This window comes from Zingiber officinale, chromosome 5A (genome assembly GCF_018446385.1).
Source record: "Zingiber officinale cultivar Zhangliang chromosome 5A, Zo_v1.1, whole genome shotgun sequence".
NCBI lineage: Eukaryota > Viridiplantae > Streptophyta > Magnoliopsida > Zingiberales > Zingiberaceae > Zingiber > Zingiber officinale.
The window spans coordinates 120,218,214-120,243,732 of NC_055994.1; the positions used below are offsets into that span (position 1 = coordinate 120,218,214).

Consider the following 25,519-nt stretch of genomic DNA (forward strand, 5'->3'; position numbering starts at 1 on the left):
ACTTACTTAATCGAATTGTGCTCATTCAACTAATGGACAAGTTTGGCCATATCGCTACAAAATCATTATCGTTAGCGCCTTACTTGTTTCACTACCAAGGTTAATTATTTCATTTAATTAATTTGTTAGACTTTGTGACAACTAGGGAGTACTCGGATAAAATTAAAGTAAAATTTAATTCAATGCATTAAGTAGCTAGGTATTTAATTTGTATATTGAGCTTTCAATTTAAATTTTTTTATTATTTGAAATTATTAATTGTTTGATTAATTATTTAATTTCATAATTTAAATTTATTTATTTATTATATTTTATTAATGATTTAATATATTGAAAAAAAAATTATTAATCAATATAGTTTGTGAACGTTAAAGAATTAAATACATATATGTTCAATTTTTTTTTTTAATTAAACTTATATACGCCGAACACTAAGTACAGCCTACTGATATTAAAGTCATGTGATATTTTCCTCTAGCTGACATCTAGAATATAATTCGAGGTGCAATAATTGGTTCATTAACTATGGCAACAAGTGTTCATTTATTTCATGTAGATAATAAATGTACGATTTCCTCGGAAAATATAGAACAAATGAGCATTATCAGCGTGGAAAAATAATAAAATGAGAGGTGAGTAAATTTTTGCTAGGGTAATACTAAATGGTCAAAATCTGACGAGTTAGAATTTATGCATGTATGCATGTACAAAGATATTTTAGTAATATCAAATGCATATATATATTAATTACATGCATGTATATGCATGTATTATGATTGGACGATAGAGAATTCTAGTTGGCCAGATTCTGGCCAACAAGATTTACTCTTCTTGTTAGGGTAATGATAAATGGCCAGAATCTGGCCAGCTAGAATTCATGCATGCATGTATGTACAAGGGTATTTTAGTAATATCATATACATATATTAATTACATGCATGTACATGCATGTACTATGATTGGACGATAGAGAATTCTAGCTGGCCAGATTCTGGCCAACAAGATTTACTCTTTTTGTTAGGGTAATGCTAAATGGTCAGAATCTGACCAACTAAAATTCATACATGCATGTATGTACAAAGATATTTTAGTAATATCATATGCATATATTATTTGAGAAAAAAAATATCAAATCACTTATTCAACTTGGTACATAACATGGTTATTTGAAGACCTTGCACATAAGATGGTTATTTGAGAAAAAAAATTATCAAATCACTTATTCAACTTTAAAAAAAATACTTAAAATGCGTATTTAATTTACCAAATAACCTATTTGTTTCCTTTAAATTAATACTCTCCCACATATTGCATTGATTTTTTAAAGATCTGAATTAAACCCAATTTTTTCTCAGAATAAATTGTCTATTAAAGTCTATTAATTTAGATTGCTTGAGTAAGCAAAGATGAAAGAGAACTCTCAACTGCTAATTTGACAATGTTACGCGGGCAACTATAATATATAAAATACAAGTTTAAGTTCAATCATCTGAATTGGTCTACACGTTAATATATATCAGCCATTTCGCTACAAAACCATTGACGTCATAGCACCCTACTTATTTGACTGTTAAGGCTAATTATTTCATCTGATTAATTTGCCTAATTTAATGACAACTAGGAAAGCAATAGCATAAAATTAAATTAGAATTTAATTTAAAGGGTTAAGTAGATATTTAATTTGACTGCCGATATTAAAATGGTCATATTACAATAAACACAATGTTTGCTGATGAAGTCAGACGCTATCAAATATTCAAATATCAAGTTAAATCGCTAACTCATCCTCATAATTAATATTTTGGGCCCATAAATTCTCCACAAGTTGTAGAAGACGCCGAGGAAGATTCGCAAAAAGTACCTCCTTCGGATTTCCATCGTTCATTTTATGATCCAATTACTAAAAAAAATAGGTATTCTAGGATAAATTTTGTGATGATTTTTTTTAAAAAAAATCATCGTATAAAATTTACGACAAAAATAAATTTATCGTCAATCCGTTGTCAACAAATTTTGCGATGAAATTGTGAAAATTTGTCGCAAATTTTACTACAAATTTAATTTTCATCGTAGTTTTCATTGCAAATATGCGACGACAATTAATTCATCGCAAATTTCATTATCTCAAATTTGCGACAAACATATATTTTCGTCGAAGATTAGCGACGAATTATTTTTCGTCGCTAAAAACGTTGCATATTTACGAAGAAGCGAGCTGAAAAATCCCCTTTTTATCGTAGATTTGCAACAAAAATATATTTTCGTCCCAAATCTTTGACGAATCCGGTTCGTCCCAAATCTACGAACGAATCCAGATTTACGATAAACTTAAGTTTGCGACAAAAATAATTTTATCACAAATTTAATCACAAAAATTAAAAATTTTCACATTGTTTGTGCATTTAGCATGTTTACAAGTTTACATATCATGTATCAAACATACAACATATCATAATCGTCTAACACGTACATCCTACAGTTAAACATATCAAACACATCTTACAATTTTCATTTTCAACACATCCTATTAACATTCCAAGAAGTCTTCTAAAACGAAACACATCATATTCATACACAATTAAACAACATTCAACACATCATATCCATAACAACTAACATCTTATACACATCATACAATATTAACATTCAACCCATCCTACAATTTAACATTTCTAACACATCCTACAATTTAACAATCAAAGAAGTCATCCAAAACGAAGTTCAATTTGAAACTATCATACCCATAACAACTACACCTACAAGTCATGTAACATATCAAAGTTCAACAACAAATCAAAATATCCAAACAACAAGTCTAACAAGTCATCTAAAGGAAAAAAAAAAATACAAATCGTTCTGCCGCAGGAGCTTCCTTCATCTTCCTATTTTCCTTATCAAATTACAAATAAATAATAAGTAACATTTATAAAAAAAATATCTAATATATCAATGATATTTACATCTAACATATATATATATATATATATATATATATATATATATATATATATATATATACAGATTTATTATCCTGCGCGACGCCACAGTGCGCACTGTGAGCGCCGTGCAGGATAACAACTGTTTTTATTTATTTTTTTAATTTATGAATTAAAAAATAATTGAAAAAAAAATAAAATATAAAATATTTTTTTAAGAGTTTATTTCTAGGGTTCAGGATTTGGTTATAGTATTAAAGTTTTTTTTTTTTTAGATTTTACCTATGGGGTTTAAGCTTCCTAATTAGGTTATAATATTTGGTTTTACGACTGTGCGCGCGCAGCATATCAATCGGCGTTTTTTTTATTTTTTTATTAGTTTTTAAATTAAAAAATAATTAAAAAATTTCACATTTCCTTATATAAATTTCTAATACATTAATATATCCCCTTAACATATTACAATACTCAATAAATACTTAAAATAATTTTATTTTAATTTTTTTTAAAAACCAAATACTATAACCTAATTGGGAAGCCTAAACCCCATAGGTAAAATCTAAAAAAAAAATATCTTTAACACTATAACCAAAGCCTGAACCCTAGAAATAAACTCTTAAAAAAATATTTTATTATTTATTTTTTTTTCAATTATTTTTTAATTCATAAATTAAAAAAAAAATAAAAACAGTTATTATCCTGCGCGCGCACACAGTCACGCACTGTGAGGATAACAAATCTGTGTATATATATATATATATATATATATATATATATATAGATCTTTGCATGAATTAGTAGTAGCCAAGTCAAAAATATGCAAACACATGGTATAACATGCAAAGTTTCAAGGTAAAATAGAAGCATAGAAGCAACTATAACATGCAGAGGAGATCCTTTAGACCGAATGGTCCCTTTGCATACATTAATGAGATGGATGACCTCCACTTGTAAAATTGGTGGAGACCATTTATCCCCCACCAATACATGCAAAGAGACCATCCTCTGAACTGTAAAAAGCGGTCCATAGGATCCGACCTCCTATAACATGATATGCAAAAAAAATCCTAGCATAAAACTTAATAGGTAAAGACTTACTTCCTTCAATATGGATTTACCATTCCTATTCGAAACAAATTAACAATATTAAAAACATATATATATATATATATATATATATATATATATATATATAAAACAAACTCAATCAAATAATAAATACTCATACAATACAAATTCATGAAGAATCATCACCACCATTACCATCATCATCATCGAAATCAGGATGAATCTGACTTAGAGCAAAACCTAACTAAACATGTCACAAAATCAAATCCTGTTGTCAATGCATTTATCTCATTTCTTGATCTCTTTCCAATATAATGCCCTTCAAATGAGTAACCTCTTCAGTCAAGTTATGCATATGGGTTCTTATTGCTAGTGAGGAGGAAGAAGATGCACAAGTAACTTTATAGGTTCTGCTAAAAAAATTCACTCCCAATATTCTTTCTCCCCCTTTTAGTCCCTCATTCGCCTGTAGCCATAAATCCAAATCATTACCAATAGACACCTTAGACCCCTCAATATTATCACTAGCATCATCTGAACATCTCTGTACTACCTCTAGCTCATCATATTGGTCCTGTATTATAATAAAAAACTTAAAATAAATTTACAATAATAATATTTTAAGAACGTAAGAATATAAAGTTAGAGAAGGTACATAACTAATAGAGTATAAGTTATAAATTAAGATCCAAAATTTATCCAAACCTCGATTGCTTTAGCTCTCTCCCCGCTCCAAGTTTTATCCTTTTTCTAAAAGGTGCAGGAGAAAGTATCTATAAATGCAGTCTCCTTTTCCATTTTTTTTGTCTAAAAAAGATGATTTGAAATAATGAAATAGTGTGAAATAGATTAAGAAAATGGTTTGAGAGTTAAAAATTATTAATTTGCGTCTATACTCATCGTATTGATAGAGTCTCTTGCATATGTCGCAGACATATCTCCAGAATTAAAAGATTGATTTGTTTTATTCTGGTGACTCCTTTGTTTACACTCCTCGGTTGCCAAAAAATTAGAGATCCTAGTCCTATTTTCCTCAGTGATAAATGATGGTTTTCCCCCTTGTCTTTGCATGATGTATATGGCGAATGTGATTGTCACATTTTTTTCTTGAAAACTCTCTTTATTTCCAACTTATCACTAGGTCCCAAGTGAATGATCGCTACAATAGAAAAAAATAACTATTTATATATTCACTTTTATTTAAGATATAAAATGAATGAGATATACCTTAAACTCCGCTCCACTATAGCTCTCTTGTCGGTGTTGGAGTACTTGTATAAGTTATTGAGTTCCCTCTCCAATGGTTATTAACGTGTTTAAAAAGAAAAATAAAATAATAGAAATATATGAACAGAAGAACGCAAGAAAAGAGGGTGATTTATGCACGGAACAAGGGGTGATATCCTTTATCTCTGTCGGCGGAATCCTATAATACTAGGCAGAGACGGATCCAAGAATTAGAGATAGATTGAATTAGATTTTAGGTGTGAAAGGAGTGAGTTAAATACCAAAATAAAATGAAAAAAATAAAGAAAGAAAGAATCCACCATCAATTTTCTTTGAAGCAAGTTGTAGATTACAAATATCTATGCCATTTTTCTTAGATTTGTCTCTGCATGAAGCCATACTCTGTTAAACTTATATTGTTCAGTCGAGTTAAGATTGTGATAGACACTTTTGAGAGTGTTTTTTATTGCTTCCATAAGACGACTATAGTCCATTCTATAAATTGAGTATCTGAGATTTAGGTAATTACAATTGCACCTATAACTTAAATAACTTTAATACTTTAGTTTTTTTAATGGATGAAATCTCTTTATTTATCATATTGCCTTCGTTCCTACTAACAATCTCAAATTTATTAAAGATTATATGATATAAGGTCAAAAGATAGATGGTTTCTCCGCCACCATGTCGCTAGCGCCTAACATTTTTTTTTAAAAAAAATACTTCTAAATTGTATACCACATTATTTTAAAACAAAAACAATAATAAAAAAAAAGGAATGAATGATATTAATGAGAACAAAAACTAATATGCGTGTCAATTAAAGCCAAGCTATTAATTATTATGACTTTCATTATCCTCTTACAATTTTAGAGCTGGTTGATCGAACGACAATATTTGCTTCGGCATAATAAATAAATCCTTATGTAAAAACATTAACTTTTTTTTCAAAAAAAAAATAGTGATGTGATAAGACAAGATCACGAGTCTACCAAATCTATGGCATTGTATGGGTTTAACAAATCATTTAAATTATAAATCCAATAAAAAAAAACGAATCAAGAAAAAAAAATGAAAAATATTTATGCAGGTCGAATTCCGCCGTAGGCACAGGGATCTCTGGATCAATCTGTTGAACCCCGTAGTAGTTTTGATGTGATCAATCAAGTGGATTAGGTCCTGTTTTGTGTTTGATCCCTGTGTCTAAGTGTGCAGGAACTTAGGAGCGCAGGAAGTAAGCGGAAGAAGCAGCTAGCAAGAAGGACGGCACGGGAAGAAAGCCGACGGGCTCGGTGCGTCCGAAGGACGAGAGAGCTACGGAAGAGTACACCGGTGGGCGAGAAGAACGTGCACGGCGTTCGAGGGGTGTTAAGCCGAGGAGGAAGACTGCTCGAGGAGAAGGCCGGAAATTGGGTTCGGGTGAGCCCTATTTCGGTTGGCCGAAATCACCCAAAAGAACGGAACGTCGGAAGCTAAAGCAAGTAAGCTAGAAATGCTGCCAGCTAGCTTGGAGGCGCCTCCATCAGGCTTGGAGGGGCCTCCAGCTTGAAGGCGCCTCCAGTCTTGTTGGAGGCACCTCGGACTGGTCAAAATGATCGTTTTCGCTGCGGATAGAGTTTTATCCGCTGACCGAGCTGGAGGTGCCTTAAACCTTGTTGGGGGCGCCTTGGACCCTCGAGATAGACTTTCCAGGAGCTATATAAAGGCCCCTGAAGCTAGGAAATAGAACAACAACTCAAGCAATCAATTGTATAGTCTTTCCTAACAATAGTTCTAAGCTTCAAAGTATAAAAGGCTTCTCTGCCTTCAATAAAAGGAGATCTTCTACTCCACTTTTGTTACTGCCCTGGATTAACAACCCTCTTGGTTGTAACCAGATTAAATTTCTGTCTTCTGCTTAATTTCTATTTCTTTATTTGTTATTATTTCACTATTGCTTTTCTGAGTTGAAATCCGAGGAGGGTATAGTTTATTTTTTATTTTCAGCAATTCACCCCCCTCTTGCCGGCCTCCGCTGCACCTACAATTGGTATCAGACCTCGATCGCCTCAGAAGGACTAACCGCCAACTGAAGCACTACGATCAAGACGATGGTCGGAGTGAACATCCATTCCCCGAAGTTCGACGGAAATTTCGCTACGTGGAAGCGAAAAATAGAGGTATTCTTTAAAAATGAATTTGATGTATTATTAATAATGAAATATGGATATGAAGTGTCAAAAGACAAAGAAGAGTACAACTGGACGAAGAAGGAGCAGGCCGAGTTCATGGCCAACGGAAAGACGGAATTCCACCTGCTCAGCGTTTTGCCACTTCAGGAGGTAAATAGGATCAGAAGCTACGACTCCACGAAAGATCTCTGGGAAAAATTCCTGGAGCTTCACGAAGGTACCTCCGAAGCAAAGCTAGCGAGGCGCGACATCCTCCGGACCCAGTTGACGAACCTCCGGATGAACCAAGGCGAGAAGGTAGCGCAACTCCAAGCGAGGATCAAAGAGCTGATTACGCAACTCAACAACCTTGGAGAAGAAGTAACGAACCGAGACTCGATTCGGTACACGCTCAACGCCTTCCCGAGAACTCCCGAATGAGCCTCCTTAGTAGATGCGTACTACATCTCTAAGAACTTCGAGGAGAGTACATTAGAAAATCTGTTTTCCACTTTTGAACTTCACGAATCTTGAGTTGCAGAGTCCAATGGAGTAGAGAAAGCAAGTCAGAACATTACCTTGAAGGCAAGGACAAATAATTCTGACTCCGAAGCCTCGATCGACGAATCCGAAGCTGCGTTAATGGTAAGACGATTTAATAAATTTTTTAAATCTAACAAATTTAAATCGCAGAAGTATGAACAAAAAAGAAGAATGGTTCGTTGCTACAACTGCAACGAAGAAGGACACATCAAGGATGACTGCCCGAAATTAAAAAACAAGCAGAAAGAAAAAGAAAAGGTAAAGTACAAGAATCCGAAATCCTCCAAGCACAAGAACCTGAAGGTAACCTGGTCAGATTTGTCATCCTTCAAATCAGACATCGAAGCCTTCTCAGGGTTAGCGCTTATGACTAACTATCAGATTGAAGAAGAGTCAAGCTCAGAGATGAGCATAGAAGAAGGGGGAGGAACATCAGAAGAGGAAAGCTGCAGTGAAGGGGGAGCCTCACCAAGTCAGGTAAGTAAGGTACGTAATCTAATCCCGACTCAGTCTTTTCACTTTATTAAAACACTTTCGAAAGAATTAGATAAATTAGAAAATGAAAATGACAATTTGAAATTAGAGAATGCAAAATTGAAAAAGGAAATTGAAGAATTGAAAAATAGAGCATGCTTAAACAGATTTCCAAAATCAAAACTAAGGATTTATGGTAGATTAAATTGATACATTAGAAACCATCAGGGTCAACTTAGAAAAGTGCCCAAGAATTATGTACCCCCTAAATATTTGACTAATCCTGTGGGAAGGAACCTTTATTGAGTTCCAAAATCTTTGCTAGTTTAAATTTCTCTTTTAAGTTAAAAGTTTACAGTGAGAAAATTAAACATTAAATTTCTTTATGGAAGCTTTGTCTTAGGAAATGGTTGTTGCTCCAATAACCAAGAAGGTCTAGTGTCTCGCCACGACCTGGAAGCTAATATTAAAGAAAATATTTAATTAACTTTCTGAAAAAGCATTAAACAAAAATTAAATAATGCTTTGAAAGTTTTCAAACATGTTTGGAAATTTCTAAAAATCATTTTTACTTAGAATTATTTTTTTTTAAATTCATTTTTACTTGAAAATTTTTGGAAAATTCAAAATTTTATTTGACTTGAAATCATTTTTTTTTCTTGTCTAAAGTTAAATATTTCCTAATATATTTTTGATTTATCACCCCGTTTTTGCTGTGATCAAAGGGGGAGAGAAAAATATAAGTTTAGGGGGAGTTAAGGGGAGTTAGGAAATTTACAACTTTTTAGTATATTTTTTTCCTAAATTCTGTTGCAATTTTACTTATTGCAAAACTTATACTTAACATGCTAGTTTAGTAATTTTTCTTTAAAATTACTTTTTGTGTCTGTTTTAATCCTAACTTGAACTTGGGTTGATGCACATCAAAAAGAGGGATATTGTTGAACCCCGTGGTAGTTGTGATGTGATCAACTAAGTGGGTTAGGTCCTGCTTTGTGTTTGATCCCTGTGTCTAAGTGTGCAGGAACTTAGGAGAGCAGGTAGTCGAGCGGAAGACGCAGCTAGCGAGAAGAACGTCACGGGAAGGGAGCCGACGGGCTCGGTGCGTCCGAAGGACGAGAGAGCTGTAGAAGAGTACACCGGTGGGCGAGAAGAACGTGCGTGGCGTTCGAGGGATGTTAAGCTAGGGAGGAAGGCTGCTCAAGGAGAAGACCGAAAATTGGGTTCGGGTGAACCCTATTTCGGTTGGCCGAAATCACCAAAAAGAACGGAGCGTCGGAAGCTGAAGCAAGTAAGCTGGAAATGCTGCCAGCCAGCTTGGAGGCGCCTCCATCAGGCTTGGAGGCGCCTCTAGTCTTGTTGGAGGTGCCTTGGACTGGTCAAAATGACCGTTTTCGCTGCGGATAGAGTTTTATCCACTGATCGAGCTGGAGGCGCCTTGAACCTTGTTGGAGGCGCCTTGGACCCTCGGAATAGACTTTCCTGGAGCTATATAAAGGCCCCTGGAGCTAGGAAATAGAACAACAATTCAAGCAATCAATTGTATAGTCTTTCCTAGCAATAGTTCTAAGCTTCAAAGTGTAAAAGGCTTCTCCGCCTTCAGCAAAAGGAGATCTTCTACTGCACTTTTGTTATTGCCCTGGATTAACAACCCTCTTGGTTGTAACCAAGTTAAATTTCTGTCTTCTGCTTAATTTCTATTTCTTTATTTGTTATTATTTCACTATTGCTTTTCTGAGTTGAAATCCGAGGAGGGTATAATTTATTTTTTATTTTCAGCAATTCATCCCCCTCTTGTCGGCCTTCGCTGCACCTACACAGTCTTGGACCCTTGTCTATTTATTGGTAGGGGTGCACTGGACCTCACCTATTTAATAGATGTGTCTAGTTCACCCCCAATGAATTTGAAGGGTCTATTAAGGTCTAGGAGATCCTGGACCAGAGGATCTGGCCTCAATCCGTAGAGGCCACAACGCTAGGGCTGCAAACGAATCGAGCCGGCTCGAAAAATGTTCGATTCGTATTCGAATTTATTGAATTCGAGCCGAACTCGAACATGTTCGAACTTTTTTTCGAGCCGAACTCGAGCTCAAATTATATTATTCGAACTGTTCGCGAGCCACTCGTGAGTATTAATATTGATTAATATAAGTTAAATATATATTAAATAAATAAATTTCGAGCCTATTTTCGATCAATAATTTGAATAGTTCGCGAACATGTTTGAATATTTCGAGCCGAACTCGAATCCAAGCCCTAATTTGAACCGAACTCGAATCAGACATTTTAAATTTTTCGAGCTTTGAATCGAGCTCGAACTCAAATATACCTATTTCGAGCCGAATTCGAGATTTATATTTTTTCTATATATTCGACTCGATTCGATTCGTTTGCACCCTTACACAACGCTATCCAATCACAATCATAGCTCTCGTTTCAAGTTCTTCTTTGTATCTCGAAAATATTAAATCTAAAGGAGCGGGACTCATTGGAACTCACTCATTAATTATTGTCATCAAATATATATATATATATATATATTTATATATTTTAAAAATTAGTACAAAAGAAATACCAACAATTTATTTTTTTTACGCCAACAAAAGCAAAGGAACCAAGAATGAGGCTGCGACGCTCACCACAATACAAAGGAAGAAATCGAAAATGAGTATAAGAGTAAAACCTATGCGATTACTGAATGAAAATATGCACTACAACTTACATAGTATGAAAGGAATGTCCGTTTCTAGCCGAAACATATCATCCATCATAATACACCTCACTGTCAAATCTCTAAAAAATAAACTAAATTTTATGAGTGTTGACAAAACATTATGAGGAAGTAAATTATGAAAAGCTATTGAATAAGTGTTTGCATGAATATATGACAATCATGACTCTTCATTTCAAACATCTTTAACCTATTCATATCCACACATCGAACCATATTTGAGGCATACCCATCAAAAAATTTGATTTCTTTCAACCAATTATATAAAACTTGTTTATCATCTTTGTCCAATGTATAACAAGCCTTTGGAAATCTATTGGTTGTTTTATCCTAATGCAACTTTGGTCTATTGACTAGTTCTTTTCATTCCTCACATGATTTTATAGCATCTTTAGTTCTTAATTTCAAGCACGTTCATCATAGTGTTGAAAATATTATCGAAGAATTTTTTTTTCCAATATGCATGACATCTAAATTATATCGAATAAATAGATACTTTCAATACGACAATTCCCCAAAAATACTCTTTTTCTTCCGACCACACTTGTATATCCTAATAATATACTTATTTAACTCAACGGAACTAGGTTGAGATACTGATAGAAATCCATAACTATTTATTTGTTCAATAATTTCTTCACCTGAAACATGGACTGTTGGAGGAGGTTTTTAGACTATAACATTCTTTAGATTTTTTTTTATTTTGCCTGAAAAAGTGATCAACAAGTAAAAATTTATGATGATTATCAAACCAAGATACCTTTCCACTAGAAGGTAATGAAAATGTATCAAAATCTATCATGTAGTATGAGCATGCTAATTTACCAGCTGTGCTCTATTTCGACAGAATTGAGTTTGATGGAAAATTACTGATCATCCATAATAATGCAACATGTAATCTAAAATTAGTTTTACTTGCAACATCATAAGTAATCAACCCTACATTTCATAGTTCATTCAACTCGGCAATCAGAGGTTGTAAGAAAACATCAATTTTCTATTTGAGATTAATTGGAATAGAAATTAGTATAGTAAGAAGCATAAATTTATCTTTTATGCGCATCCATATGATGGTAAATTTACGGTATTAATATAACTGACCAAGATGAATATTATGTAGGGTCATAAAGATGCTAGAGGAGGGTGAATAGTGTCTGTCGCTTTTTTGGAAATCATGAGAATATGCAATGGAAAACAAACAAACTTAAAACACTAACACAGTAGTTTTTACTTGGTTCGGAGCCTTCGACAACTCCTACTCCAAAGTCCATAAACGCTGAGTGCTTTCGTTGGGCAATCACTATAATCACAATTGATGAATACAAAGATTAAGTACAAATTGCAGGAAATAAAAGTATGCCGACAATACAAAGTAGAAAGGGTAAGCGTAGTTTGTCGGAGTAGCTTTTTGGTATCCCGGAGGTCTTTTAGGAGTAGTGTGTGAGTATGAAAGTTGTAGAGAATGTTGTGTTGAAGCTGTTGTCTGAAGGCTGCTTTTATAACCCCATCTGGGCGTTTAGATCCCCTCCCGGACACCTGGAGTGTGCTGACGTGGGAGCTCTTGTCGAAACTTCATCCTCGAAGTTTATCCACGTCCGGGTGCCCGGACCCCCTCTAAACGCTTAGACCACTGACGTGGGTTGACCAATCGTCACGCTCCAACTCAGCTTTCGGATGAAATTTCCCTTGTCCGGGCACTTGGAGTACCTCCGGGCACCAGGACCGCCCGGGTGCCTAGCCAAGCACCCACCCGGGGGTGCTCCCTTTGTGAAGCTTACTAAGGTGCTTGGAGTAATTTTCGGTGCCCTATACCACATTTTTTTCTAGCTCAATTTTTTCTGCAAAAAAGAGTTAGTATAGACAACAATATATAAAGAATAAGTTTTGATAGCCTTCGAATTGTTCGTTCCTGACTTTAAATTTTATTGAAACTTTAGGTCAGACCGATACCCACTGTTCCCTCAATCGGGCCCTCACTAGATCTCTCCTCCAGTTACTTACCTCCACTTACCAATCACAGACTTCCTTGATGTTAGGTCCCTTGACCTACTAAAACTTCCTACCAAATCTCAACCAATTTGGATTTCAACCAGTTGTCAACTCAACTGGACTTCCTTCTACTAGATCTTAACTAATCTTGATTTCATGTCAGCTATCAACCTAGCTAAACTTCCGTTTGCCATATCTCATCCAATCTGAATTTCATGCCATCTATCAACCTAGCTAGACTTCAGTCTGGTGTTTCGGTCCTCTAGACCCATCAAATCCTGCACATTTGGTAAAAGGCTAGACAAACAACACGTCTAACTTTAACCTATTTGTCATACAATAAAACCTGATTATTAGTGCAATCTGCACCAATATATTATTGTCCTGACTAACCAAATGGTTTAAATCCATCTGGAAAAAGTCTTAATCTCACATTATATAGTTCAATTGCAAAGGAAGGAAATAAAGTATCATGATGTTTCCATTCAAGGGAATCACAAGGATGACACATAATATCTCCTTCGTGCTCATGTTCATGATGCCACATCATATGGCAAGCTGTAGTGGGAAATGCATACAAGCGTTAAAGTCTAGCAGTTAAAGGAAACTAATACATCACTTTCCAAGCAATATTTTTCCTTTTTTTCCCTGGTATGTGAGTATGATGCTTATAATGAGGGTGAGTACAAATTTTGCATTCACTCAAATCGTTGTCTTCATTCTAAAATATCATGCAATTGTTTATACAACAATCAATCTTCTCTATAAGCAAACCTAAACCTCTAACCAATTTCCTTATACTATAAAAACTATCAGTCATTATGTTATCAGCAGGAAGCAACTCTAACATCAATTGATATGTCATCATAACGTCTTTTTGAAAAATGATATTATGCTTTCATATTTAATAACCTTGCAGTAATTGATAGTTGAGAATGACAAGAGGAAATGTTTGTCCACACTTCTCTTTCACTAATTTTTAATATTTCATATAGTTATTAATATTCAGGTGTTGGTATTTCATCTATATTGGAATAATCAATTGCAGCATTCATCACATTGTGAACCATTAATTGCATTGGAACATCATTAGTTGATGATTCAGGCGCAGTAAAGTTGTGCCAGATGACAAACCATCAAAAGACTTAATTAGTTCATACAAATAAGGTTCTCCATGATAGTACCAATTGTAATAATTTGGCACAAAACCATTTCTACATATATGTACTTTTATGATATCCTCATCACAGAAGGCTTTATTTCTACATTTCGAATGATTATACGAACACCGTAACTCGACACCATTCATACATTCTAGATGACTCTTATCAAAGTTCATAAACTTTTCAACTTTAGCAATAAAATTATCTCTAATAAATTCATTTTCTAATTAATTGTACATTCAAACTTTGTTCATAGATATTGTCATCTACGATAATACAATTTAAAACACTATTAAACTTGTACAATTTGATTTAGGCTTACATAAAGCGATCAAACATAATATAGTGTGACTAGTTTCCATTTAACAATCTAATATATTAGATCAGACATAATATTCACTTTCTATTGAACATTCAACTTAAGAAACCACAAGAAACCTAGATTATTTTTCCATATATTGAACTTGCAGTATCTATCAACCTAAATCACAAAAAGCATAGATTTTAGATTAGACAAATAACAAACAATACTATCTTTTAGAGTACATTTGAATTCAATCATGTAAAATAACATATATTTACTGTTTATTAAATTATACCTGAAAAAAATAGTCTAGCTAGAAAAGTGCAGCAAATGCAGTATACTACACAAAAATAAAAAAATAATGAAATTTAATCACAAACAAACATAACAAAAGAGTATGTGGCGAACTGAGCTTGTAGTCGTGAGCTTGCGACAAGGCGAGTTGACGGCCGACCAGTCTGCCAGCAGTTGCCGACCTCATTCTAGCGGCCGACACAGTCGTTGGCCTCATGATGGTAGCCGACAAATCCGCCAGTATGCGGTTGGCGGCCTGCACATCCTCTAGCACCTGGCGCATGTTGGCAGCCAGAAATGCCATTAGCCGTGTGTTGGCAGTCGAAAATGCCGCCACCCATCGGAGATCAGGAAAAGGTGAAAAAAAAAAGTAGGGAAGGAGAGATTACATGAAGATCACCGGAGAAAATCATTGTTGGAGACAAGAAACACACATGTGAGAGAAGGTAAATTCCGTCAGTAATATCAATATTATTACTTTCGTAAATCAATATTATTACTGACGGAAGGTAAATTCCGTCAGTAATATCGAAAAATAAATCGACAAAATGATATTTCGTTAGTATATTTCATTAGTAAACCTAATAAATTTTGTAGTGTAACTACCCATTTTTTTATTGATTTAGAATTAAATATAATCAAAAGTATTGGATATAAAAATTTACTAGGTTTTAATTTTTTAATATATTTTTTCATTTATATTATTAATTTTATTACATTAAATTATTTTAATGGTAAAATTTAATTTTCACTAAATTGTTCTAAAATCCCTAATAGCAAGTTTAACTCCATTTCAACTTCCTAATACACACCGATTTACCTTATTACCCACATTTTGAAAAAAAAATTAAAATGATATATAATTTCCCTAAATTCAGCATCATTTAACTATAATCTAATATATTTTCTATCTATTAGATAACTCCGATTGATTGGGAATCAATCAGCAATCGATCGATTTATCGTGAGAGAACAGAAATAAATCCTCATTATTTTTTATAAGTACAAAAAATCTAAAATAAGGTATAATTCTTTCTAAATTTAGTATCATTTAACTAAAATCAAGTATATTTTATATCTAATAAAATATGATTTTTTTCCACTAATCAATCGATTGAGAGTCATACTAATCGATTAGATTAGACCGAATCGATTGAGTTAATCAATTAGCTTAAGTTAATCGATTGGTATGAGCTTCAATCGATTGATCAAATGAAAAAAGAACCTACTTAATTTGATAGAAAATATACTAAATTCTATTTTAAATGTACTGAATTTATTAGGAATTATACTTTATTTTAAATTTTTTGTATATAAAAAATTGATGATAATTAAATAAATTAGTATATATTGGGGAGTTAAAAAGGAAATTGAAGTAAAAAAAAATTTACATACAAGATGTAAGAATATTTTTTTCAGAAGAATGCAAAGATTTAGTCAATTTCCACTTAAAATTTGTTAACCAGTCATTCTTTTTTATAAAATTTAAATATTTTTTTTATTAAATATTATTAAATTTGATCTAATATGGGCCAGATCAAACTCAAACCATGTGCGCTGGGCCGGACCCTGGCGGCATGGCCGAGGTTGTCACCTCTGACCCAACCCCATGCGATTGAAACCCTCCACGCCTTCCCGCTGGGCGCTGCCGCCGTCATTCGGCTCACGGCTCTTCCCAGACTCTCTATCACGGCCAGGCCCTCGTAGTCTTGTGCAGCTCCTGCACCAGGCTGAATACTTCTCTCTCTTCCCTTCTTGTTTCCGTATCTTTGCCTTCTGTACTTGAAAACTTGACCGGGTGCCGAAGCTCCTCCATTCCTTGGTGCATCTTTGAATCGCACCTACTTGATTCACAATAGCTGTGTTGTGCCCGAGTTGCTTAAAGATGGGACTTTCAGAGAGAAAGAGTGAAAAAGGCAACACCCAGTGGAACACGGCTATCTGTTCTGAAAGAAATTGTTCTCTGCCCAAAGTTTGTATCATCATTTTCCTCATTGCTGTATGGCATCTTCACACACATACATACATACATACATATTTCTTGTAAATCAAAATCTTCATCTGTTTTATGTTTTATTTCACTGCGATGTGCTACTACTTGTGTAGCACTAGATCTGTTACTGCGTAGAAATGTAAGCATCAAAGTCGGTTATCCAATTTTGGCAATGTAAAGTTTTTGCCAGAACCATGACTAGATGCAAAAGAAACTTTAGCTTGTCTATCAGACTACAGGAGAAAGAACTTTCTGTGGTTTATTCAACATGCTACATTTCACTGGAGTATTGAACGTGTTCCATTGCAATAACAAAAAATGAGATCTTTTCTCTTTACCAATTTTTTTTTTTTTACAATGACATGTTATTATTGCATATGAACTGAAAAGGCAAACTCACAGGAATCAAGCCCATTGCTGATGATAGTTCATCCAAACAAATTTGAGCATATCTCAAGTATCTTCATGGACTATCTGAATGTCATCTTGATAGGTATTTGCCTTCTCAGTAAGATAACTAAGTCATTTTCATGTCTTGAAAAGTTGTTATGAGGAGCTAAATCTGTTCAATCAGCCCTTTTTCTGTTAGTGCTCACTTTTCTTTCAATTGGCTACTGAATATTAATGAGTGGTACATGGATACTTATATTGGTTGATTTGATAAATAAAGTATTTGACTGAAATAGGAGGGTCGGTAGGGTAAATGCTTATATGATTTGACATGTTAGATAAAATCATCATTGCCAACCAAGTCTAAATGAAAAAAAAAACATCGAGGGTCGCATTAGGCTTTGACATCCAATATTATAGGTTTTAGAACCTTTATAGTTACTCAAGTTGAATCACTCAGAGTTGAAGATATGAAGGGTAGAGGAGGATCAAGGAAAATTATAGTTGATGTAATTAACGTGATTGAAAAGGTATTTATATTATTAGTGATTTAGATTTGTGTAGAGCTCACTAGAGGTATAAGATCCATGTAACCATTCTCAAAATGTTGTGATGTATACGACTTAGTGATGACGATGATTCCAACTTCAACTTTTAAATTAATGCCTGTTTGCTTCGAGGTGTGGACGAGAGAAAGGATGGATTGCAATGAAATCAAAATCCCTTCCTTTGTTTACCATTGTAATCTGTTTGCAGATAATTTTTTTAGCATGTTTTCATTAACCAAAAATCGGATGAAACGAACTTTCCTTCCCTTCCTCGTGACAATTCCGTGGCCTTGCTCAAATCTCTCTCATAGTGGCGCTGCGAGGTGGATTGTGGTGGCTGTGATGTAGATCTTGAGGTCGATCGTAGTGGTTGCAAGCTTGATTGCGATGGCTGCAAACTACCTCGCTCATTTCCATGAGGTTCTGCGAGGTTGCTTACACTAAGTCCGCCAAATTTACTTTTTTCTGTCTCTTTTTTTTCCCTTTCCCTCTTCTTTCCCATCTTTTCTTTTCCTTTTCCTTGGGGATTTTTTTCCATGTTGGATTCCTTTTCTTCTTCAATCCACACCTCCGAGTAGACAGAGCATAAAGAGTTAGTGACAAAGTTAACATGCAAAGTTGAAGATTATCTCTACGATTGTCCCGGAAATGATATACATACAGAATCCATATGCTAAGGCTATTGAAAAATCCAAGAATTCTGATGCAATATGTTATTATTCTACACTTTTATCCACTGTATGTATTTTGGCAATGCTACTTTTTGATTTTTTTTTCAAAAAAAGGGGTACAAAAGGAAATATCTAAATTATTCCAATAGTGGATATACAAACCAAAAAAGATGTTGTAACCTCGTCTCTTTATCTACAACCATTTTAATGTGAATTTTATATTGCATTAAACAACTCATGTTAGATCACCTCTTCTCAACAACTATTACTTTTCTTTCTATTTTTTTTTTTTATAACTTTTTTACCTTTATTGGCTACCATTGAACTAATAATTTGGTTGTATCTTAGAAGTAGATAAGATGCAACACTCTACACTTGATGAGGCTTATGGTATTAAATCTTCTATCTTTACATAGCTGTCATGAAGAGATTGCTATTGTCAACTGAAACCATGGTTGGACTAAGTTGTATTGCTCCTCTCTTGGCTGATACTAGCTGAGACAGAAGCTTTGGTTTTCAAAAGGGGGAAATGTGGAAGCATTGGTTAGCTGGCTCATGAGGATGGTGTTAGTGCAATGATGCTCCCAAGTGGTCAGGTTTGACAGGGTTGACCATGCTATTGTGATATGTTTGGCAAACAGGTTAAGTTAGGTTTATCTTGTCCTTTTGATGTGTGCATCAAGTGTACAAAGACTCAACAGAGCTCATGACTTAACATAGTTGAGTTATGATAGAAGACTTGATGTAGTCAAGCTAGTTAGATGGTTACCTTTGATGGCTCAAAGGTCCGTAACGAGACATCTGAGGGATTGAAATTGGTAGGTCCACACAAGAGGGAAATGCCTGGAACTGGAGTTTGATATTGCTGTTCCGTCTTTGACATGTCAGGGGATTGCAACATCTATGTGGATTACAAAGTGTTTATGCCTTGTGCTGAACTGGTGAACTATGAAATGCCTGGATACTGATCCATAAATATCAGTATCCAACATAAGTGTGGATTTATTTATGCGACATGACTGTTTCTAAATTCTTTTCACGGTTACAATTAGTGTTGAGACAAGTGTCTACTCAGAGTGTCGTGTACAGGAGCAAGGATTTGTAAATCATCCTTCTAATTCACAAATCCTGTGTTTGCCATTGAAGGGCATAAGTGAAGATTCCGAGCACTTGAGTGTGTGAATTAACATTTTTTTTTCCAGTTTCATCCATTTTTCATTTCTGTATGTAGGAAAACTGCTGAACAGGCATCTAGAGTTAGTCTACCATAACGTGTTGGATCAAGGTTATTTTGCTTTTCACCTATACATTCACATTTTGCTGGTCTATTTCAGTGATTGATTATGAACATTGTTTCAGACTTTAGTTAGCTAATGAGGATCTAGGTTGTGAACACTTCCTGGCTTTACCATGCTTAAGAACAAACTACTTGGGTCATTGTTATAGAATCTTCAAAAGCTCTTTTTATGAATGCAGGTATTTGGATATTACATTAATCAGTTATTGCAAACAACAATCTCGAAAAGGAAACCTAGCCTATTGAATTCAGCTGCTACTTGTGAAAGATCTTCCAGCCTGTTGAGTCACAACCAATGGCCTGAACCACTGAACATTAATAGTTAAAGGTATGATTTCTTTTTTTCACAAGCCCATCTAAAAGCAACTTTAATTTGCGGAAAAGTAGCATTGAGATTTGGTGGATCTAACATGTATCATTGTGCCGAGGGACTCGAGATGGATGATAGGAAAGGAAACGTGATTGTTCAGTCAAAGTAACAGTGGCTAGATAGGTTGTTCCTATATCATTAGTCTTTTCCCCTCAACATTAAGGATTCACAAAAGGTTTAAAATCTTAAGTCGTTTTGAAGTTTCGGTTCAAGATTGAAATGAGTAGGGGTGAGCAATCAGTTTAAACTGAATCGACCGAACTGATTAATTAACTGAACTTTTTCCGAAGTCATCGAACTTGCCAAACTTTTCAAAAAAATCGAACTGACCAAATTGATAAAACATTGGTTAATTCGGTTTTCGACCAAAATAACAAAAGTTTTTGGTTTGGTTTGGTTCCGGCTTAATTAGGTTGGATTCTAGTTTAGTTCGGTTCAACTCATAATATTAGTTTGGTTCTTGTTTGGTTCAATTCGGTTTGATTTCGTTCTAGTATAGTTTGGTTCAACTTGTAATATCGGTTTAATCGAATTTCGATTTTCAAAATCGAAACTGAACCGATTAAATTGATATTTCTAAAAAAATAAAATTTCAAATTAATTGAACCGAACTTTTAACTTCGGTAAGTTTGGTCGGTTAACTTGGTTTAATTGAACTTTTCATCATCCTTAGAAATGATATAGTTTTGGTACTGTAGTGTTTTGTGTCGATATAGTTTTAATATTTTTTTAAATATAAAATATATTAACTAAAAATAAAAAATTTAATTTAAATATTTGAAAATAAAATTATATATATATAATGAGATAATTTCATTAGGTTTTTAAATTATCTTAATATAGTTAGGAATTTATTAAAATTATTAACTTAAGTTATTTAATTAAATATAAGTTAAAAATTTTATCCCCAGCAGCAGCGGGCCAGCGCGATGAGTCCGGATCTGTTGTTAGGCAACTGCGATGAGTCCGAACGTGTTGCTGAGCCAGCGTGATAAGTTTGGACGCATTGTTGGGCCAGCAAGATGAGTCCTGATGCATTGCCGGCCAGCACGATGGGTCTGGACACATTGGGGCGTGCTGGCACCGGAGGCATACTTGTGTTGGTATCGGTTGTGTTGGTGTCGGTCTGCAGCTGGATCGAGATGTTTTGCTTGTATTAGACAAAATGACTTGAGATTTTAAATTATGGATTCATCATGGTATCCTGCAAATCGGATAAGTTATATTGGTTGATGCTGCAGACTACCCAAGAATAAGAGCATGGATCCACCCATTTACTATCCCTTTTCTTTTACAGGTTGTCCTTTTAGAAGGGCAAAGATTTAATTTCAAAGTTCATACGTAGTTTATAAAGGACACTCTTTTCTTGCTAGGATTCGAAGTGTCGAACAAAGGAGCAGAAAACATGCATTCATTGTTATATTAGTCAACGTAATGTTTCTGCATTGAATTGTACAACTGTTTTAACTTTTTAGGTATCTTAACGTTCTAAAGCAAGACTTTAAGGTGTTTTAAATTTTTGTGGACTGTAAATGAACATGATATTGAACAAATTCAGTAGGTTTGGATAGTAGCAAGTTTAGTGAATTTGACTTATTAATATTTAATATTAATAGATTTATTTAAATTTCAATCACAGTTTTTTTACTTAAATACATAAACCGGACTTTGAGTAAGATTTTGTTAAACAAAATTAAGTTATCCACCTTTGCGCTCTTATTCTTTATAATTTTACTTATTCTTGCATTTGCTAAGAATTTTTTTTCTTCACATTTTATTATTTAGAATTTTAAAAAATTATCATTTGGTTCATCCAATGGTTGAAGGTCACTTGGAACACAGATGGCGCTTTGGGACAGATGAAAGAGAAAGAAGATAGTGACACCAAGTTATGGGCACTGCACGCAGCTGGGAAGAAATGTTGTTGTGTACTTGAGTGGATTGGCAAGGCTTTTTCAGTGGAATTCCCTTATCTGCAGGCAATGGAGCAGCCACCCCGTAATTATTGACCAATTCGTATCTGTATGTTCTTGTCAATTTCGCAAAATCAAAATAGAATTTAACAGACAAATGATCACCTTCACACTGTAGATGAAATTGGACTGGAAGCTTACTTTAGTTTAATTGAACCATAATAATCTACAAACCAATTCTTAGATTTGAAATTTCCTCTTAAAAAATAATAATAAAAGGAGCTTTCTTTGTATGCAGATCTCCCAGCAGTGGCTGAGCAGGAATAAATTAAAGCAGGTGGAAGAAGCAATCCATGGCCATAAATGCACATTTCTGCCTCCTCTGCTCCTCGGTCGTCTCTTTCCGCTCAGCCTCAGCTCTTTATCTTCCCCATTCCAGAGGTCTCCCACTCCGAGAACCGGGAAATCTGGAAAAAGGTGGCATCTTGCACTCTCTCTACGCGCCAGGGCAGCTGCTTTGTATTCCGTTTCTTTGTTACTCAATGTGCGGTTTTGTTGACTCCTAGCTCGATACTCAGACGTTTCTAATCATCCAAGTTCACTGTTCCGTTTTGTGTTCCTGATCTTCCAAGGTCTCGAATGGAAATCCTTACTCCGCGTTACGCCTGCTGCAATTGGTACGTCACTGAGAAAAGAAAGGGTAGCAAAGGAACTGGCACTTGGACCCAGGATGAGAACAAACGCTTTGAGGATGCCTTGGCAAGGTTCGACAAAGAGACCCCTGACCGCTGGGTAATGGTGGCTTCTTCTGTCCCCGGGAAGACTCCATGGGAGGTGGAAAATCACTACCTGGATTTGGTGGATGATGTGAGGCAGATAGAATCTGGGAGAATTCCTTGTCCTGGTTATGATCGTTCTTTTTCTCTGGAGTGGGAGGGAAATCATGGCTTCGAAGGCCTGAAACATGCACACAGAATTGGCGGTAAGAGACGAACATCCCATCAGGAGAGGAAGAAAGGAGTCCCTTGGACTGAAGCGGAGCACAAGTAAGCCCTAACACTAACTTTTGCTGCACAATCTACCCTTCTTGTTTTAGATTGGACCAGCTTTTCATTCTCTCACTTTCTTAGTTCATGCTATCTACTTGACATTTTGTTGCATAGTTTAGATGATACTTCTAGGCTTCAAAAAGTGTGTTTGTTTGATCTCAACGATTTGATATTGATTGAGCATTTGACATGTTTGTTGTCTTTCTTTCTATGTTGTTGGATTTGTGGAAAGCTGTGGGTGGCACTGAGAAGATTTTTTTGTTGTTGTTTCTGCAGGCTTTTTCTGCTTGGTCTCAAAGAACATGGTAAAGGGGATTGGCGAAATATTTCTCGAAATTTTGTGATCACAAGAACCCCTGCTCAAGTGGCGAGTCATGCACAGAAGTACTTCATTAGACTTAATTCACGTGGCAAAGATAAAAGAAGGTCTAGCATTCATGACATTACAACTGTGAATCTATCAAATAATAGGCCTCCCCCAATATCACAGCCGTCTACTCTAAATACTGAGCCGACCACAGCTTCTGCACCGTCATGGATTATCGATTCATATCAACATGGTGAAACAAACGGAATGTTTAGCTCATCGGCACCAAGGAGTCGATTCATGAACGCACATCATGTGGAAGTTCCTTATAGTTGAAGTTGGAAGCTTGCGCACCTCACAATGACATTGTGCAGGAACTCTAAGCCACTCCAATTTGGACTTCATTGTTAAAGTTTGGAGTGACTGAATGGGTGTCACACGTTGTCACTTTAATTGCCAGCAAGCTGAAATGTGATTAAAGAATTAAAGTTAGTGCGAAGTGAAGAAATGTTGCACTCTGATGACGACCACAAAATGAGTTTCAGCAATCACATTCTACACTATTGGTTCTTGCAAAGTCATTCTCAAAGATGATGTTTATAAATTGGTCCACTGTGGCCGAGTCAGAGGCCACTCTCCTACTTTGTTACTGTGAATGACTGTAAATGGTGATACCAATTTTGTAAGCTTTATCAATCAACTTAGGCTTCACTACTGCTTGCTTATCTCAGCGTGGTCACTAACTTTAGTTGGAAGTTGGGAGTTGGGACTTATCTGTATTCCACTGTCTTGGCTTGTGACACTTTCATATTTCTCTTACATTTTGCCTTTTCTTTCCTGCAGATATCACTGTTATGTAGCTCAATGTCTATCCTTGGTAGATTCAGATGAACCCGTGTTATCAGAATAGATATATTTGAAACACATTTTTCTTTCTTCCCTTTTATCCCATTGAAGTATAAGTATAGCTGTTTATCATCAATTTTTGTAGATTCATACAATAGTGCAAAGTGCCCACTTTCTTTTCATGTAAACAGTTCTATCAAATAGAGAACAGTAAGTCAAATGCTTTATCCCAGACAATGCACCATGATGCATTGTTTTAGACATTTTTTCTTCTTATTTTGAAATAAACAATGTTTTGTATAAAATGAAGGACTGTGATACTCTGTGCGAAATATAAGTTCATGATGTTTTTGTATTAAAAAACATTGCACATTCACCCCACACCTCATCTTTATATAATCTACAAGGTCATTTGGTAATGATGAGATAGGTCGAAACAAGTGAGCAACGTTTTGATGATTGTCATGGATAGAGCATATCTAATTCAGAAGTTTTCTTGATCGAGAATGGACTCTAGGTTGTGACTTTATTCACATGCGAGAGTCTATTTTATATATAGTAAAGATTATTATCAAACATATAAAATTAATTAAAAGATATAACTTATATAATATATATCTCATTATACTAAAATATAATAATATTAATGTTAGATAATAAAATTATTAGTATAAAAAAAACTAAAGAGGGTTCAAAATTTAATATAATTCTATTGAACGAAAGTTATAAAAATAAACAAGAGAAATACAACTTTTATAGGATGAAGCAGATTATTTTAAAAGGTGCTATTGTGATATCAAAAATTTACATGGCGCCCTTGAAATATAAAAAATTTGAGCTCCGCGGGTGTTTGAGAGGTGCTCGACATAAAAATCGAACCATCGCTTTAGAGTTTATATTCCCTGATCTCTTGTCGTTGCATAGTGCCCTGATTCATTGTTCCTCATGATTCATATGTTTTTCATGCTTAATTGGTGCCCCTTTTTGATTTATCTTTAAAAAGGAGCCATCAGTTTTTTAAAAATCAAATTTACTCCGTACGCCATCCTTATCCAATAGTCCATGCATCCGTACCTACAAGTCCAAGAAAATCAAATTAGTCACCTAACCAATTTATTGTGTGTATAAGTAGAAAAAAATAACAATTTTAAAATATATACAGAACAATTATTTTAAGAAAAATAATAGAGGGCAAAGTGATATAAATTATATTATATGTATTTTTTAAAAAATATTATATTATAAATTTAAAATAT

At 34.5% G+C, this 25,519-nt stretch overlaps 1 protein-coding gene across 3 annotated transcripts; it reads left to right on the forward strand.

Annotated features, from left to right (window-relative positions):
• The first annotated feature begins 16,507 nt into the window (after positions 1 to 16,507).
• Positions 16,508 to 24,363, forward strand: LOC121981498 (transcription factor DIVARICATA-like). Of its 3 annotated transcripts, none has more exons than XM_042534057.1 (7): positions 16,508 to 16,851; positions 17,275 to 17,365; positions 19,958 to 20,106; positions 21,975 to 22,170; positions 22,360 to 22,605; positions 22,694 to 23,107; positions 23,387 to 24,363. In XM_042534057.1, the coding sequence occupies exons 5-7, from the start codon at positions 22,415 to 22,417 to the stop codon at positions 23,751 to 23,753; spliced, it is 972 nt and encodes a 323-aa protein (XP_042389991.1). In that variant the 5' UTR covers positions 16,508 to 16,851; positions 17,275 to 17,365; positions 19,958 to 20,106; positions 21,975 to 22,170; positions 22,360 to 22,414; the 3' UTR covers positions 23,754 to 24,363. The 3 variants fall into 3 exon arrangements, with proteins under 3 accessions (XP_042389991.1, XP_042389990.1, XP_042389992.1); XM_042534056.1 differs by having other exon boundaries at positions 16,510 to 16,878; XM_042534058.1 differs by having other exon boundaries at positions 16,510 to 16,878; positions 21,975 to 22,146.
• Positions 24,364 to 25,519: the final 1,156 nt, after the last annotated feature.

What these genes read in the sequence shown, in the direction of transcription:
- LOC121981498 (XM_042534057.1), top strand. Translation starts at nt 22,415, where the DNA reads ATGGCCATAAATGCACATTTCTGCCTCCTCTGCTCCTCGGTCGTCTCT. An exon ending in CCGTTTCTTTGTTACTCAAT is followed by an intron (nt 22,606 to 22,693) that starts GTGCGGTTTTGT and finishes TGATCTTCCAAG; the next exon opens with GTCTCGAATGGAAATCCTTA. An exon ending in TGGACTGAAGCGGAGCACAA is followed by an intron (nt 23,108 to 23,386) that starts GTAAGCCCTAAC and finishes TTGTTTCTGCAG; the next exon opens with GCTTTTTCTGCTTGGTCTCA.